The sequence below is a fragment of the Belonocnema kinseyi genome, chromosome 8, assembly GCF_010883055.1.
Source record: "Belonocnema kinseyi isolate 2016_QV_RU_SX_M_011 chromosome 8, B_treatae_v1, whole genome shotgun sequence".
Lineage (NCBI taxonomy): Eukaryota > Metazoa > Arthropoda > Insecta > Hymenoptera > Cynipidae > Belonocnema > Belonocnema kinseyi.
In genome coordinates this window covers 41,406,316-41,425,921 of record NC_046664.1, presented here as the reverse complement: position 1 = coordinate 41,425,921, position 19,606 = coordinate 41,406,316, and the positions used below count along the sequence as shown (strand labels likewise).

Sequence of the window (19,606 nt, the reverse complement as noted above, 5' to 3'; positions counted from 1 at the left end):
ACATTTATTCCACCGGTTAGTGAGATTCCAGGTTAATTACAGACTCGAAAAGCTTTGGAAAATGGTTCACAAAAAAAAAATAGGCACGAAAAATCACGTTTTGTTTTGTTTAAACTGCATTTTAGGATAATAAGTAAATTTTTTGAGGAATTTCATTGGCACCGTCGGAAAGAGGAGACCTTAAGCAATAAAAATATATGTGTCTCAATTTTTTCTAGTGTCGAATAGTCTTAGTTATTGGCCGTTGAAAAGCAGTGTACCGGTAGTGACATTTTGGCCGTTTAAGGGTTAACGGACCACAGAAATTTAGCTACTTGGTTCAAATTGTAACTACTTTGTTAACAATGATTTTTTTATTATGCACTCATCTCCTTGATTGAAAAGTGAAATATTTCATTTTTAGAACATTAATCTTCTGGGATGAAAAATTATGTTTTGAGTTGAACCCTGCTGTTAAAAAATTTTTTTTTTTAAGATTCATCATTTTAGTTGAAAATTCATCCCTTTTATTGAAACTGTAACTATTCTGTTGAAAATTCGTTTTTTGTTATTGTTTTTCTATTTGGTTGAGAATGCATTTTTTTTAACTAACAGTGTAACTATTCTATTTTTAGTTGAAATTTTATATTTTTGATCGAAAATTGATCTTTTCTTGTTGAAAATACTTGTATTTTGTTGAAATTCGTCTCTTTTGGTAAAACTTTAATCTTCTTGGTTGAAAATTAATGTACTTTGTTAAAAATTCATGTTTTTTTATGCAGCATTCATCTTTTTGCTGGAAAATTCACCTTTTTTGGCTGAAAATTTTACTACTTGGTTGTATGTTGAACTAGTTTGTCAAAAAATAATATTTTTTAATATTCACCTTCTTTGTTGAAGATTTAACTCTTTCATTTTGAGGAAATTAAGCTTGGATTAAAAATGTCATCTTTTTGAAGGAACTCTTTTGTTGAAAATTAATTTTTTTTTAAGATTCATCATTTTAATTGGAAATTAGATATTTTGTGAAAATTTCTTTATGTTTGTTTGATACTTAAAGTTTTTAACTAACATTTTAACTTTTCAATTATTATTTGAAAATTAATATTTTTATTGAAACTTGTTTTTTTCCCTAGAAAGTTCATGTATTTTGTTAAAAGTTCTGATTTTTTGCTCGAAAATTAATCTTGTTCGATGAAAATAGATCCTTTTTGGTTAAAAATGCAAATGCTTGGGTCCAAATTAATCTGGTTCTTTTGACTTTAAAATTCAAGAATTTTGTTGTAAAATTAATCTTTTTGGTTGAAAATGTAACTACTTATTTAAAAATTAATCTTTTTAAGTTAAAAATTCAATTATTTGGTTGAAAGTTTAACTAGTTCGTTAAAAATTAATATTTTTCGACGACTCACTTGTTTCGCATAAAATTTATTTTTTGTTTATTGAATAATCTTTTTTTTCTTAAAATAATTTTTTTATCTGGAAATGGCACTATTTCATTTTTGGTTTGAAATATATCCTTCATAAGTTTGAAAATTCAACTATTTGTTTTCAAATTGATGTATTTTGTTGAAAATTCACCTTTTTCATTAGAAAATTAATATTATTTGTTGAAAATTCAATATTTTGTTTTAAAGAATTTATTGTTCCATTACTACGTTACTTTACGTCGCTCAAAGTCGAGGGGTCAAAAATATCTTAAAATTGGTAACGTGGTGTATAGATGATCCCTTACCCATGCCTGGTTTCAACGTTTTCGGCTCGTACTTGTTGCTCTGACATGAACGTCTTTTACTTATCTTTAGTATCTAACCATATGAAATATTTTACAAAAAGCAATAATAAGGTGTAAAAAATTACATACAATACTGGCAAGATTACTGAAATAGAATATTTGACAATGAGAAAGCATATATTCATTTCATAATTAAATTAATTTTGAAGACTGTATTCTAATTTTTGATTTTTGCATTAGTTATTAAAAATCTTTTCCACCGCATCATTTTAATCTCTCACTCAACCATAATCGAGATAATTAATCACAAAAGTTAAAATGGAAAGAGTGATCTCATTCATTTTCATTTTACAATTAGGAAGTGAAAATTAACAAAAGTTCTAGTTGCTCTCGAGGTGGTTGTTTAGATTTCGAAGGGTGCTATATCAGATCGAAAATTAGAATTAAAGGATCGTTCGATTGGTCGAGTGTTATGAGAATCGAGGTAGAGAGCCGGAAGCAAACCAGGCAGCTCGATGTGCCGCCACCTGCTGTATTGATCGACCATTTACTCCATGATATGAACGTTTTTGCGTGTATATACGTTTTCATATAAATGTGTCTAAAAGTACTTCTTAATGCATTTATAATACAATAGAAAATTTGTGGCTATTTGTTTAAAACTTTTAAACTAAATAACTTTTCAAATAATCTCTTTTTTTAATAATACCTAGGTTTCGTATTTGCATGGCTATAGCCAATTTTAATTAATTTTTCAAAAAACAAAAATTGGGAATAAGGTTATAATAATTAAGGACCCTCGCAAGAAATGTTGTCCTATTTTAAAACAAAATTTTATATAATAATTATGAGGCCGGCAAAACCAAAAAAGACCAAATTTTGATAAAATTAAGAAACACGTCGCTTAAAAGTCAGTAAAATGACAATGAAATGTTGATATTTAATTTAAGTAATTAGAATTATAAATTAAATAAGACAATTCTTTTCAGAAATTTGTATTTCAATTTTTTTAAGCTACAAGACAACAATTTTTTACAAAAGGGTTTTTGTTCCTGATTTTCTTCAATTAATAACATAATAGGCTCTTCCAGGACTAACCTTAAGTTGTTTAACAACACCTTATTAATTATGGGTTTTCTCTGGATTAAAATAATTTTAAAAATGCTCTGGTTTTCTTAACTACGTCCTTTTGTTTAAAAAAAGAAGTCTCACAAAAATTTTTGATTTCCTAATTTAGAGTTTCAGGGAAAATATTCTTACGTTTTAAATCTTGAAAATCATTAAATATGAAAGGTTGCTATTTTTAAGCATTTCAATTTAAAACAAAATTACAAGACAGCCATTTTTACTAAAGGGCTTTTGACCCTGAACTTCTTTAAATAATACAACATACGGAGTTCCATGACTGATTTTTAAGTTCTTAAAAAATTCCTTTTTAAAATTTTGATGAAATTATTGCAAAACCATTCTTTCTGGACTATTATTAAGAAACCAAGAACTATAATAATTAGAGAGGAATATTTGATAAATAAGTTTACAACAATGATTATAATTACTTTCCTATTTTAGACTTTATAGGAGAAAAATTGTTACTCTTTTAATGTTGAAAATCCTCAAATGAAAAAGGAACCATTAATAAGCATTGTACTCTGAAATGTGACTTTTACAAACAACAAAATATAAGTCGTTAAAATTTGAGAGCCTTGAATTTGAAATTTTGGAAATTCTAGGGCTTTAGACTTGAAACCAAATAATTGCAAATAATTAAAATTTTGCAAACAATCAATTTTGAATGTCTCAAATTTGGTTCTTGAGATTTGAAATATATAGCTTCAAATTTTGGAAAATAAAAGATTAATTTTTTTCAAAAGGTTTCCAATTCAAAACTTTATTGTTTTCCAATCACTAAGTTTGTATGTTTTAATAATGAACGTTTGATTTAATTTTTAATTTGACAAGGTGCCAGTTTTAAAGTGTTCAAGTTTTGAAATACCATTTTAAGAGTATAAGTTTTACGGCTAAAAAATTCATAAAGCTTACATTATCAAAATCTAAATTTAAAGAATTTCTGCATTAAAGTAATTGGCATAGCGTGAAGATTGGCATTGAATTATATTTTTGCAAGATTTCATGTGAAATTCTTTAAAGAAAGCCGGCAAAACTTGATTAATCAGAGAAGTTTGTAGTTGTCATAAAAGAAACTTGAATATTATGTGAACAATTTTTGTTCACCTGTTGATCATTAAAATATTCATGAATCTCAGTTGAGTGGGAGCTATAAAAACTTGATTGAAAAACTTGGAAAACTCAGACATTTTTCTATTCGGATTTTTCTACGGTTTATAAATAAATGAAAGCAACATGTAAATTTTTTATTTCATCTGAACAATGAAGTAGATTTTTATAATATTATACAAATTTTAAAATTATTCTCAATCTATTTTTGTTTGTTTTTTAAATAGCCAACAAACTTTTACAAACCATCAAGATTTTTTCGGTAAAGAATTTAAATACAGACTTAACACTCTCCTATTCCTCTATTCATCTCTTTTTTAATGAATTGCTGTTTTTCTCCTGTTTCAAACATTTTTGTAACCGTGAATTTAACTATTCTATTTTTGGTTAAAATATTTTATTTTTTTTTTATAATTCTACTAATAAATTTTTATACTTTTTGTTGAAAATGTAAGGGTTTTGTAAAAAGTTCAAACATGTTGGTTAAAGGTTATCCAATTTGGTTGAAAATTGTTAAGCATTCATTTTATTGGTTGATGTTTGAACTATTTTGTTGAAAATTAATTTTGTTAAATAAAAATTTAACTATTCCATTATTGGTCGAAAGTTGATCTTTTTAATGGAAAATTCAATACTTTGGTTAAAAATTTAACTATTTGGTTAAAAATAACTTGGTTGAAAATTCGACTTCATAATTTTGTTTTCTTGAAGATTCATAATTTTATTTGAAAATTTAACTGTTTTGTTGAAAATTTAACTATTTGGTTAAAAATGCATATTTTCGGGTTAAAATTGAAAACTAAACTGCTTTGTCGAAAACTCGTGGTTTTAACATGAAAATTCAACAATTTGGCAGAAAACTCAACTCAACTCAACTGTTTGCTTGAAGATTCATAATTTCATTTGAAAATTTAAATATTTTATTTAAAATATAATTATTTTGTTAAAAATGTCACTGATTTATTGAAGATTCGTCTTCTTGGGTGGAAAATTCTTTTATTTTCGTCGAAAACTTAACTGATTTCGTTAAAAAATCATATTTTTGGGTTAATATTTTTAATATTTAAAACTCAACTCTTTTTTAGAAAACTCCTCTTTTTAGCATGAAAATTCAATAATTTGACAATTCAACTATTTTGTAAAAAATAACGTTTTGTTGACAAATTTAACGGTTTTTTTAGAAAATTCGACAATTTTGTTAAAAAATCATCCTTTTTGGTTGAAAATTCAACTGTTTTACTGAACATTCATATTTTCCGGACAAAAATTCAACAATTTTGTAGAATATTCTACTTTTTTGGTTGACAATTTAACTATTTGGTGAAAAATAAACTTTTTGGTTGGAAATTTATATTTTTGCGTTGAAAATTCTACTATTTTCTAATGAGTGCGTCATTTTGGTTTGGAAATTTAACAATTGGCTTTAAATTTGTTTTCTCTCTTGACTGAAAAATCTTTTCTGGGTGAAAATTCATCTCTTCTATTGAAAAATCAACTATTTGGTTGAAAATTGAACTTCTTGTTACTTTGTTAAGTATTCGCTTAAAAATTCAACTATTTTCATGAGAATTAAATTTTTTTTAAATTCAACTATTTTTTTGTAAAATTAATTATTTTGCTGAAAATTCAATATATTATATATATATATTTCGACTTGAAATCTGAATCTTTTCATATTGCATTCCGTGTAGTAACTATAGATTAATTTTATTTCAAAGAATTGATTCCCCTATTGTTGTGAAAAATGGCCATATTTCCTCAGCTTTAAGAGCATTTTGGGCTGTGTATATTGTTAGACGTTCGTGAAATGAAATCGAAGAAAAAATTTTTACCTAAAAGTTGGTTGGTGGTGTTCATATTTTTGACGTCACCTTAGGGGATTCAATTTTGTGTGGTGATTTGTGACGAAAAAAGAGAGGGATGGAAAAAGTGTTCAAAATAGTGTGAGGTAGTTTTTTAATGGTCCCAAACTAATCTAAGTATTTTAATAACCACCCCGATTTGTAATTTTTAAATTACTATATAAGATATGTTTTCGTGATTTTTTTCCAAGTAATAATCTCTTCTATTTTTTTATAGTTGGACAGGTTCAAAGAACCCCCTGCTTTCGGTCCCATGTGTGACATTCTGTGGTCAGATCCTCTAGAAGATTTTGGGAATGAAAAGAATGCGGAACATTTTTCCCATAACAGTGTTAGAGGATGTTCATACTTCTACAGGTGAATTCAGCAATTTTATTATCGCTTTAATATTTAACCCTCTCAGCCTAGACCTCAATATCTCTGATTCAGATTAACGTATTGGGATTTTTTTTTTAACTATAGCTGAAAGTCTCACAAAAATGAATATTATAAAATAATCACATGAATTCAACATATTGATATAAATATTTTCACAAAACTGAAACAACTATATAGCGAGCCAAAAATATCGTCCGGGTATAATATACCCAGTCGAGGCTGTGAGGGTTAATACTTTAGAGTTGATTGATCTAATTGGAAATTTCTTGCAATTTCTTTATGGCCCTACAACTAAAGAGATTATTCTTTCTTCTTCTAGTTATACGGCATGCTGTGATTTTCTTCAGAGTAACAACCTTTTAAGCATCATAAGGGCTCATGAAGCTCAAGATGCTGGATATCGTATGTATCGCAAATCCCAAACAACGGGCTTCCCATCATTAATAACCATCTTTAGTGCTCCAAATTATCTCGACGTATACAATAATAAAGTAAGTGTCCTATTTTCCATCTCTTAGCCATCATATAATAGGGTATCCAGCGACCTTGCACACATGGAAAACCTGGAATTCTCCTTGAATTTTTTTTAACTTTGAAAACCTGGAAACCTCCTTGAATTTGAATTTTTTGTTGCTTTGAAAACATTTATGTTATCGAAATGTAAGAAGTGATTTAAATCTTTTAGTCTGTTATGGAAGAGACATCTCGATTAGAAGAAATTTTGCTACTGAATAGTTTTTTTTATTTAGAGAAGATTTCAAAAGATTTTAATGATTTCAAACGAACACAAAAGATTTCTGAAAGACTTCAAATATTTTAATGATTTCAAGTGTATAAAAAACATTTTAGAAAGGTTTCAATAATATTTGAAAGAATTCATAAGGATTTCAAATTATGTCGAAGATGTTAAACAATTTCAAAAGGTTTATTTTAAGAAGATTTCAAAAGATTTATTGATTTCAAAGTAACACAAAAGATTTCGAAAAGATTTCAAAGATTTCTGAAAGATTTAAAATATTTTAATGATTTTAAGTGTATACAAAACATTTCAGAAAGGTTTCAATAATATTTTGAAAGAATTCATAAGGATTTCAAATGATTGCGAAGATTTTAAACCATTTCAAAAGGTTTATTTTGAGAAGTTTTCAAAAGATTTTAATGATTTCAAAGTAACACAAAATATTTGTGAAAGATTTCAAATATTTTAATGATTTCAAGTGTATACAAAACATTTCAGAAAGGTTTCAATAATATTCCAAAGAATTCATAAGGATTTCAAATGATTTCAAAGATTTAAAACAATTTCAAAAGATTTATTTTAAGAAGATTTCAAAAGATTCATTGATTTCTAAGTAACACAAAAGATTTCGAAAATATTTCAAAGATTTCTGAAAGATTTCAAATATTTTAATGATTTTAAGTGTATACAAAACATTTCAGAAAGGTTTCAATAATATTCCAAAGAATTCATAAGGATTTCAAATGATTTCAAAGATTTAAAACAATTTCAAAAGATTTATTTTAAGAAGATTTCAAAAGATTCATTGATTTCAAAGTAACACAAAAAAAGATTTCGAAAATATTTCAAAGATTTCTGAAAGATTTCAAATATTTTAATGATTTTAAGTGTATACAAAACATTTCAGAAAGGTTTCAATAATATTTCAAAGAATTCATAAGGATTTCAAATGATTTCGAAGATTTTAAACCATTTCAAAAGGGTTTATTTTGAGAAGTTTTCAAAAGATTTTAATGATTTCAAAGTAACACAAAATATTTCTGAAAGATTTCGAACATTTTAATGATTTCAAGTATATAAAAAACCTTTTAGAAAGGTTTCAATAATATTTCAAATAATTCATAAGGATTTCAAATGATTTCAAAGATTTAAAACAATTTCAAAAGATTTATTTTAAGAAGATTTCAAAAGATTTTGATGATTTCAAAGGAACACAAAAGATTTCAAAAATATTTCAAAGATTTCTGAAAGATTTCAAATATTTTAATGATTTCAAGTGTATACAAAACATTTTAGAAAGGTGTCAATAATATTTCAAAGAATTCATAAGGATTTCAAATGATTTCGAACAATTTCAAAAGGTTTATTTTGAGAAGATTTTAAAAGATTTTAATGATTTCAAAGGAACACAAAAGATTACAAAAATATTTCAAATATTTTAATGATTTGAATTGTATACAAAAGATTTCAGAAAGCTATCAATAATATTTCAAAGAATTCATAAGGATTTCAAATTATTTCAAAGATTTAAAACAATTTCAAAAGATTTATTGATTTCAAAGTAACACAAAAGATTTCGAAAATATTTTAAAGATTTCTGAAAGATTTCAAATATTTTAATGATTTTAAGTGTATACAAAACATTTCAGAAAGGTTTCCATAATATTTCAAAGAATTCGTAAGGATTTCAAATGATTTCAAAGATGCTAAACAATTTCAAAAGGTTTATTTTAAGAAGATTTCAAAAGATTTATTGATTTCAAAGTAACACAAAAGATTTCGAAAATATTTTAAAGATTTCTGAAAGATTTCAAATATTTTAATGATTTTAAGTGTATACAAAACATTTCAGAAAGGTTTCCATAATATTTCAAAGAATTCATAAGGATTTCAAATGATTTCGAAGATTTTAAACCATTTCAAAAGGTTTATTTTGAGAAGTTTCCAAAAGATTTTAATGATTTCAAAATAACACAAAATATTTCTGAAAGATTTCAAATATTTTAATGGTTTCAATAATATTTAAAAGAATTCATAAGGATTTCAAATGATTTCGAAGATTTTAAACCATTTCAAAAGGTTTATTTTAAGAAGTTTTCAAAAGATTTTAATGATTTCAAAGTAACACAAAATATTTCTGAAAGATTTCAAATATTTTAATGATTTTAAGTGTATAAAAAACATTTCAGAAAGGTTTCAATAATATTTGAAAGAATTCATAAGGATTTCAAATGATTTCGAAGATTTTAAACAATTTCAAAAGGTTTCTTTGAGAAGATTTTAAAAGATTTTAATGATTTCAAAGGAACACACAAGATTTCAAAAATATTTGAAATATTTTAATGATTTTAAATGTATACAAAAGATTTCAGAAAGGTATCAATAATATTTCAAAGAATTCATAAGGATTTCAAATTATTTCAAAGATTTTAAACAATTTTAAGTTTATTTTGAGAAGATTCCAAAATATTTCAATGATTTCAAACGAACACAAAAGATTTCACAAAGATTTCAAATGAATACGATATTTTTCAGAAAGAATGTATGAATTTCAAAGATTTAAAAAAGGGTACAGTACACCACAGTTTAAAGATTTAAAATATTTTCATGTAGATTTCCAAATTTGTCAGGAATTCAAAAACTTTAAAAAGAATAAAAAATATTCCGAAACATTTCACATAGACGACTTGTATTAGCAAAAAATCAGTTTATTTATGATTTTGCTTTCTTTGGGAATTGTTGGCCAATAAAAAATGAAATGTATCATCTTTTACTTTTATAGCAAACAGTTAATTGATTATTTCATGTAAAAAAAAGGAGACCTGGAAAAACTTGATTTCTTGACCTGGAGAACTTGGAAAAGACCATGAATTTTGTTCCTAAGAATCGCTGGATTATATTTTTGAGTGAAAGTTCATTTTTTGTATTGAAAAGACTACTATTATATTTTTGATTCAGAATTCATCTCGTTCAAAAATTATATTATTTGGTTGAAAATTTATTTTTAGTTTTTTTTTTTTTTAGTTTTTAGTAAAAAATTTGACTATTTGCTTAAAAATTAATCATTTTTAATTGAAAGTCACTTTTTGGCTGAAAATTCATTTATGCTTTTGAAAACTCGTCTTTCTTGGTAGAAATATAATCAAAGTTGAACTTCTTTTCGAAAATATTGATTTTTTTCATTAAGGATTCATAATTATAGTGAAAAATTGAACTATTTGTTGTAACTGAAATTTTATGTCAAAGATTCGACTGTTTTATGAGCAAATGCATCTTTTTGGCCTGAAAATTTAACGATTTGGTAGAGAATTAAACTATTTGTTTAAAATTCTTTGATTCTTTGAAATTCTCGATTGAAAAATAATATTTTGGGGTTGAAAATTCAACTTTTTTGCAGATCTTGGAAATCCGTTTTTTTTGTAGATTATTAATGTTATTGGTAGAAATTTCATCTTTTTGGTTGAAAATTTTGAAAACTTTATTAAAAATCAATTTTTTGTTTAAAAATTATGTTTTGTTTTTAATCTGAGAATGTAACTCTTCTAGGTTTGGTTAGAACTTTTTCCTGTATATAGAATAAGTTGGAAATTCGTATTTTTTGATAGAAAATTAATCTTCTTGGTTGAAGTTTCAACTTTGTAGTTGAAAATTGAACAATTTTGTTGAAAATCCCTTCTTTTTTCGTCAACTTTTTTTTAATCCGAGTTTTTATCTGAAAATTTAACTATTCCATTTTTTTTAACGTTTTCCTATATATTGTATAAGTTAAAAATTCAAATATTCGGTAGAAAATTCATGTGTTTTGTTGAATACTCGTCTTTATGGGTAGTAAATTAATCTTGCTTGTTGAAAGTTTAACTTATTGGTTGACAATTCCATCATATTGTTGAAAAGTCATCTTTCTTTTTCAATTCATCTATATTGGTGAAAAGTCACCTTTCTTGGCTGTAAAGGAAATTTTTTGATAAAGATTCAACTGTCTTATAAAATATTTGTCTTTTTGGCTTGAAAATTCAAATATTCGATTGAATTTTAATCTTTTTTGTATGCAAATTCGACTATTTGATTGCAAGTGACTGTTTTATTAAAAATTCGTCTTTTTGTTATGAAGATGTTAATATTTGGTTGAAAATACAATATATTTTTCAAGAGCTTTAAAAAGTTTCAAGGGATTTCAAAATATTTCAAATATTTTATGGTATTTTAAAAGATTCCATAATTTTTTTTAGGATTTCAATAATCTAATAACGATTTTCGAGTATTTAAAATATTTCCAAGGAATTTTCAAAAGCTGAAAATAGTTTCAGGGGATTTCTAAAGATTTCAAAGAATTAAAAATATTTTAGGTTATTTAAAAACATTCGGAGATATTGTATACGATCTCCAAGGATTTCAATGATTTCAAGGAATGTTAAAGGTTCTCAAAGAATTTTAATAAATTTTTCAGGATATCAGGAATTTCAGTAATTTTCAGGAATTTCAAAGAAATTGAAAATCCGTAGGTTACTTTAAAAGATACCAGGTCAATTTAGAGATATTAACCAAATTTCAGGGGATTTTCAAGAATTGTAATGATTTTAAGGGATTGGAAAGGTTATCAACGAATTTTAATACATTTTTCAGGATATCAGGAAATATCAGCATATTTCATGTAATTTCATTGGATTTTGTAATTTTTTCATGGATTTAAAGAATTTATTCAAAACAAGTGAGGGATTTCGTAGGATTTCAAACATTTAAAAATATTTCAAGGTAATACCAAAGGTTTTTCAAAATTTTAAAGGGTTTATGCTATTTTTGAAGATTCTGCAAAATTTCAACAGATTTCAATAATTTGAAGGTATTTCAAACAAATAAAAAACTTTTAGGGTATTTTAAACTATTCCAAGACATTTTGAAAAGATTTTTAAAAATCAAAGGATTTCCAAGAATTGTAATGATATTGAGCGATTTTAAACATTTTTCATGAGATTTTTAAATAATTGCGGAAGATATGTAGTTCATGTGAATTAATTATGAATGCTTTTGAATTCTTTGAATTCTCTTGATTTTTTTCATTCAGATGAATTCTACGATATTTACTCAATGCTACCCAATTCAATCGATTTTAAAAATTTTAGTTAATTCAGCCTGAATAATTTTTTCATGTTTTTTAATGTTTTCACTTTGCTTGAATTTTAATGATCTTCGTCAAAATTTTCTTATTTCGCTTAGATTCCATAAAATTCACTCCAATTTCACTGAAATCAAGGGAATTTTTTTTTATTTTCTCAAATTCATTTAAATTTTGCTTGAATTGTTTTGAAGTCTTATGAATTTATCCCGAACGCATTCAAATTTACCTGGAATTCTGATAAATTTGATTGAATTCTTTTGAATCTTATTAAGTTCGGAAAAATTAGTTATATTATTAATACGCATTACTGAATTTTTGGGTTAGAAATTACTCACTTTTTTCAAGTTAATTAAGTTGTGGTATTCCTGAGAATAATAAACTGAAAACTTCAATATTTAGATTGAAAATTGTTTTGCTACATTTATAAAAGATTCTGCATTGAAAATGTTACAAGATTAGAATTTTTGTCTTAAAATATTAAATGTCTGAACAATGAAAAATTAGCGAGGGCAAGATCAGGAAAAAGTCAGGGAATTTTGAAAATTAAGTTTTGCGGCCACCCTGTTTTTTTTTTATAATATTTTCAATGGCTTCTCTGAATAACTTAATTTTCAATTTGGTGTTCAATTATTAATATTATTTTTGATTCTTAAGGCGGCTGTGCTCAAGTACGAAAACAACGTGATGAACATCAGGCAGTTCAACTGTTCACCACATCCATATTGGTTACCCAACTTTATGGATGTTTTTACGTGGTCTTTACCATTCGTTGGCGAAAAAGGTATTAACGCTTCGGAAATCATTAATCATTCTTACTTAAAAATGCAGTTTAAAATTTCTTCCACTAATTCCGCATATTAATTAACTGAAAACTCCAGGTCTATATTTTCCAAATCCTAAAGTCATTTACCTCTGTTCTTGCATTTAAACAACAAGGCTTTAAATTGTCTTGAGAATTGGGAAAAACGGACTCTTCCTAATACCTCTAATCGTATAATTCTTGTAAATTACAGTCACAGAAATGTTGGTAAACGTTTTAAACATTTGTTCGGATGACGAGCTCATGAGCGACGGAGATGAGGGACTCGAAGAAGGTAATATCCGTTTTCATTTAGCTTTTACATTATTCTTAAATATATTTAACTTTAAAAGAAGAACCAATGAATGACAGTTTTTTTTTGAATGACTCAGAAATGCAAAAATAGTCAAGGTTCTACTAATTTGACAATTACTTTGGAATACAAATATTTTTTAAAATTAGTTGAAATTACCAAATCAGGTAACAGGAGATACCAAGGTATAAGATATCAATAGAATTTAAATAACTATAAAATAGAACAAGATATAAACGTTTCACTAAAAAAAGTAATAAATTATGCAAGAATATTCAAATATTCCTTAAAATTCAATTCCTTACTCAAAACCATTGAATTATTGATTACAAAAATGACAGATGGTGCCTTGAATAATTTTTAGACATACAATTACACCTTTTTTTAATCTTTCTTTATCTCTTAAACATTGCTACTCGGACAGATGGTAAGAAAGCATTAATCGAATTTACTATTCATCTTGTAATATTAAACGCTTCAATTAGTATAAATCATTTTAGTTATTTGCATACAGTCACGTAACTACAGGTTCGCTTTTCATACCGCTATTGAAAAATTATTCAACTAGCTAGCTGCAATGTCTCAATATTTGCACTGAAAACTATAGTTACGTTTCTGCATAAGATAGTGTTGATGTATTACAATTTTTTTTTTTTTCATTCATCTAACGTTAATTATAGTTTTACGTCCATTTCACTAACAAACATCCATACACACACCTCCAAATTATACGTCCATGATCAATTCTCGTCTGAATGAAGTTCCTTCACCTCTTGCACTCTTCTTTTATTCTTGTACATTTCAACTTTGGAATTTTCATTCCTGATTCACGGCTCTAACTTTGGACCTTTTTAAAAGTATTTAAATCAACTTAATGATTACAGGGTCTTAGTTACTTTGAAACGTGCATGTGCACTATGTACCGATAAATTAATATGTTTGAGAAAGACATTTGGAGGATTACAATATTTTTGGAAGAGTGAGGTTTTTAAATTTTATCTGCTAAATCTTTGGAACACGAACATATTTTAGAAAATGTTCATTTACGGTAGTGACAACTAACTAGGTTAGACTTCATACATAATTCGGGGGCTAGGTCATCATTGACAGGAGGGTGGCCGCAGGTCATGGAACACCTGGAATTTGAGGAAAAGTCAGGAAAATTCAAGAACTTTCAAGAAAAAAGTGGTAAAAGTCGGGGAATTTGTGTAAGAAGCATTTTAAGTATTGTTGACAAAGGACAGGACTCCAACACAGTATCTTTTAGTCACTTTTTTCCTCAAATTACTTTTTTTCAGGTACATGGAAAAAATGTAGTTCAAACAGACAGAAAAAAGATCGGATCATTTTGAGTCGTACATTAATCCAAAATTGAGACTAGTCACTTTTTAAAATGAAAAGATCACGACTATTAAATTAAGGTCTATACCCATTTCTGATTTATTTTTTAAAATTCTTTTTAAATATTTTAGGATCGTTTAAAATATTTCTTGAAAATTTTAACAGGTTTCAATAATTTGAAGGGATTTCAAAGAATTCACCAGATTTTTGGCAATTTTTTTTATATTTTTGGGTATTTGATAAGATTCCAAGGACTTCTAAATAAATTTCATTAATTTAAAGGGATTCCAATGGATTTTTAAAGACGTAAGAGTATTTTGAACAATTCCGAGGGATTTTCAAGGACTTTAGAAAGTTTCAAGAGATTTTTAAAGATTTCACATTGTTTAGGATATTCTAAAAAATTCCGAAGAATTTTTGAATTTATTTCAATAATTTGATGGTTTTATAAGGGATTTTAGGGGTTTTAGTTTATTTTAAAACATGCAAGGAATTCGTTTCAGAATATTTACAAAAATTACCAGGAATTTTCAAGTGATTTACAAATTTTCAAGAAATTTCCAAGGATTTCAATTATTTAAATTGTCTAGCATTTCGGATGATATGAACAGACTTGACAGGATCTATCAGGTTTTAGAATATTTTTAAAGATTCAAAGGGATTAAATCAGATTTCTGAAGATTTCAATGATTTTAAGGGTTTTTAGAAGCTCTTCAGGTATTTTAATAAATTTTCTAAAATCCAGGAAATTTCAGATTTCATGAAATTTCACGGGATTTTATAACATTTTAATAGATTTCAAAGAACGTATCAACTAGGATTGAGGAATTTTGTAGGATTTCAGTCATTTAAAATAATTTTATGATTTTTTGAAGTATTTCAAAGAATTCTTCAGATTTTGAGAGTATTTAAAAAAAATTTCATAGGAATTCCCAATAACTAAAAAAAATTTAAGGGATTTGAAATATCTTAGATTCTTTTTAAAGAATTTTCAAGAAAGAGCTTTTAAAAATGTCAAGGGACTACAAAAGATATCAAAGCATTTTAAATATTCGCGAGAATTTCAAAAGATTTCAAGGAGTTTTTCATTGAATTTTATAATTTAAAGGGGTTTGAAAGGGTTTGAAATATGTTAGGGTATTTTAGAAGATTTTAAGGTATTTTAGAAGATTTCTGAGGATTTTAATGATTTTAAGGGACTTTGAAAGATCTCAAGCACCCTCAAGGTCTTTAAATAAATTTTTCAGAATTTCAGGAAATATCAGATTTTCTAGAATGTCGCGGGATTTTACAATATTTTAATGGATTTCAAAGAATTTATTCACAAGAAGTGAGGTATTTCTAAGGTTTTCAAAGATTAAAAGATAATCGCAAATATTTTTTGCAATTTGAATTTATTTATCATTCACCGGAATTGTGTAATTGATCTCAAAGTATTTTAAACTATCCTGGAATTCTTACGCATTTCATTTTTTTAAATTTTTATGAATTTTTCTAAACTCCTTTCAAGTTTACTGAATTAAATAGATTTTTCATATTTTTGAATTGTTTTCAATTCAGTTGGATTTCTTTCAAATATACCTGAAATTCTTATCAATTTCACCAAATCAAATTCCATTTATTAAAGATTTTATACTAAAAATGTTACTAGTTTAGAATTTTGGTGCTTAAGAATTAATGGTCAGGGAAAATGAAAAATTAATCGGGAAAAGTCAGGAAATTAGTAAAATAAAGTTTTTCGGCCACCCTGACTGAAAACACGATTGTTTCTATTTTTGACTACGCTTTATGATTTCCTCACAAATTTGTCAACTTGATTCTTATTTTCTCAAAAACTAAAAATGCACTGACTGTCTTTTATCGTACTCCTTTTGTATTATATTTATATCAATCACACTGGTCTTGGAATCCTCCTATCTTGGCACGACACTATGCTACTACCTCTACTACTTCTACTACTACTACTACTACTACTACTGCTACTACTACCACTACTACTACTACTTCTACCACTACCTCTACTACCACTCAAAACTCCGTTGTTCGGCAAATGCAACTACGTTAAGTCGCAGCCAAAGTCGTTGTCCAAAAAAAGAATGGTAAGTCCGCCTGAAGACTTACTTGACGCAAGGAAAAGCGCAGAAAATATTTTATTTTAACCACAATCGTGACCAGCATTGTCACGTTCAATGTCGCTGAATCTCGTTCTCCTGGAGGAATAAAGTTCCCCAATTTTCAATTTTCTTCATTTATGAGTGCAAAATTCAAGTTTTTCTATTAGACTTCTATTTCCAGTTCTCAAAGTTCAATTTGTAACATCAGGACATCAAACAAGCATTTTTGAGAATATCTCTGACAAAAATATGCCCCCGTAATCTGACCTATAATAATTTGGCAACAGTTTTTATAGTATTCCAAGTCTTCTTTCTTGTAGCCACAAGCAAAATTTCGTTTCTATTTTTAATATGTTTTTATATACATATTTAATGGAAAAGGGAAAATATAAATTTTAAAATATATCTAGTGTAGCTCCAGTAGTGCGACTGCGACAGGAACGTTCTACGCAATCTAAAACAGCTTTTTTTCTAACGCGTGCGCAGTAACAGTTTCATCTTGAATAGAATATTAATCGTCAGTCGAGAAAATTAATCTTTCGTTTTATTTTACACTGCCGCCTATAATTTTTTAATTGTTTCCACTTGCATATTACACTGCTCTCGCGATTACATGCCGAAACTCACACACATTCAAATAACGCACGCGTCCTCTATATAGTTCTATAACATCGGTTTTGATATTTTTACCTCTTTTAGGAGACAAATTTTTTAAACGTATATTTTCCAAACTTCAGAGATATGCGAAATTTCATAAAAACAACGGTTTTAAATGAGGATTAAAATTTGGATTCAAAAAATAGATTTATTTTGCCAATACGAAATATAATCTCTTTCAGTTTCGGGTATCTTCGAAAAAAATGTACAGGATAATCACCACCGGGAAACCGAGAATTTTTGTTGACCTGAAAAAACCGGGAAATGATAGATAATTTATTTGCTAACCAGGAATTTCTTTCATTTTTATTGAAATTTTAGTTTTGATGAACTTTTAATTTCAAATTGTTTAATTTCAAAGATTAATTGGAAAGTGGTTTAATTCTCAAAGTTTGAATAAATTCAAATTTTGTAATTTGTGACCACATTGGGACTGAAAAATCCCGAATGAGAAAATTTTGAATAGTTTATAATATAAATAACATATACCAATATAACAAAATAACAATAATTTAACAAATATATATTTCTGGTTAAAATTTTTTTTCAATTATTGTTATTTTAAATTGAAATAATATTTTAGGAAATTTAAACATTGAAAATGTTTTTTTGTTTTTTAATAAAATTATTTCATTATTGTGTTTTTAATAAATAAATAATATATAGAAACAAATAATTGTTTAAATTCGTAAATTTTCTAGTTTGGGCACATTATAATTTTGCAATTCTTTGCCGGGAATTTTGAAATTCGGTAATATAAGCTGTTCGGGAATTTTATTATTCAGGAATTTTCCCATTAATATTTTTATTATTTCAGAACGATGAAAGTTGAACTATTTTAAATGCAAATTTCGAAACATTTTAAATTACTAAGACTTGAAATAGAGACAATGTAAAAAATAAAAAATTGTTTCGTCCAAATTTAAATCGTTCACATATCAAGGTTAGAATTCTTTCGGATTAGATTCGTCAATTTGGACACTCCTTTTTGAATAATTTTAATTATAAGTGGTGTAGCTTAGAAGGTTTCAATTTAGAAAAATTTAAATGGTCACAGACTGCTGATTCTCAATGTTGATATTAGAAATCTAGAAGTTTATAAGTTAATTAGCATGACTAACCTTTTTTATTAATTAAAAAAATAACTAATTAAGTAATAGGCAGTAGTATGTAGATTCAAAGGTATCTAAATATTTTCGTTTAAAACGCGTTGGTTTTTCGAATATCAAAACTAACTTGATATTTTGACTAACATTGTTGTGAGGTTTACTTCAGATATTTACGTAAGTTAACATTACTTGCATGAGCTTACATACAGAATTATTTTAATACAAATGAATAAACAAAACGGTAAAATTTAACAGACAATCCAAATTCAGATTACTTCAGACTTTTCTCTTTATTTCAAACATGTGAAAAATTAAGTTACGGCAATTTTAAACCTCCCGACGACTGATTCTTCTAATTGTAAATATAATTTTTTTGCGTATTTAGAACTTTTCAGTTTTATTTTAAATTATGTTTTATGAATAATAAATTCAGCAAAACGACCGTAAGGGAAAAATATTTTGATAAAAATTATTTAATGAAAAAAGTCATGATATGACAGAAATCCACTGGCCAGTGACATTTTATAGTGTCCCTCTACTTTTATAAGTGTTATTCTCATTAGGAAATAGGTTTATACATTCCGATTCAATCTACACATATTTATCACTTTATGCATTCCATCTGTACTGTACTTTTTAGCTTGCCGTTTTCCTTTTTCCCGATACTTTCCTCATCATTCCATGCAATTTATATATATTTGTTATTTATCATTTGTACATATATTCTCATCATAATTTGTGATAAATTAATTTTTTTTGTATAGTATCATTTTATTTATGCATGTCTATTTTCAAGTAGCTTCGATTAGGTACATAAATTATACTATTTGTCATAAGTGAATGCGTTTTATATTTAATGGATTTTACTGAAATTATAACAAAAAAACGTAATTACTCGTGACATTCTTAGCATAATATTTATGACTGGATGACGTCACTTTTTGAATATGTGTATTTTTATGAAAATGTATTCCTTTAGAATAACTGTTTCGTTTGTTTTAACGAGACGAACGTGTTTTCTTTTAAAAGAAAATGTATTGTAACAAAAAAACTATTTTCTTCACATCTTTTTAAAATCGAAGGTATGAGATGCCGGCAAAAAAAAATTTCTAATTATTCTATTTTTATATTTATTACTTACGCTACCGGCCAAAAGTTTGGGTTCACCTCTTTTTTGACAATTGATTAAGTCCTCTTAATTTTAATTATGTCAAAGCTAAAATTTTGGC

At 26.3% G+C, this 19,606-nt stretch overlaps 1 protein-coding gene across 5 annotated transcripts in view; it reads left to right on the top strand.

Annotated features, from left to right (window-relative positions):
• Positions 1-19,606, top strand: part of LOC117177697 (serine/threonine-protein phosphatase 2B catalytic subunit 2-like) — a 78,287-nt gene that overhangs the window by 23,986 nt on the left and 34,695 nt on the right. For 3 of the 5 annotated variants that reach the window (XM_033368559.1, XM_033368557.1, XM_033368556.1), the window contains exons 6-10: positions 6,029-6,168; positions 6,509-6,680; positions 12,699-12,825; positions 13,058-13,138; positions 16,564-16,596. In XM_033368559.1, coding sequence (XP_033224450.1) covers positions 6,029-6,168; positions 6,509-6,680; positions 12,699-12,825; positions 13,058-13,138; positions 16,564-16,596 — 553 coding nt within the window. The remainder of the gene's footprint in view (positions 1-6,028; positions 6,169-6,508; positions 6,681-12,698; positions 12,826-13,057; positions 13,139-16,563; positions 16,597-19,606) is intronic. The other 2 variants (XM_033368560.1, XM_033368561.1) reach the window with 1 other exon arrangement.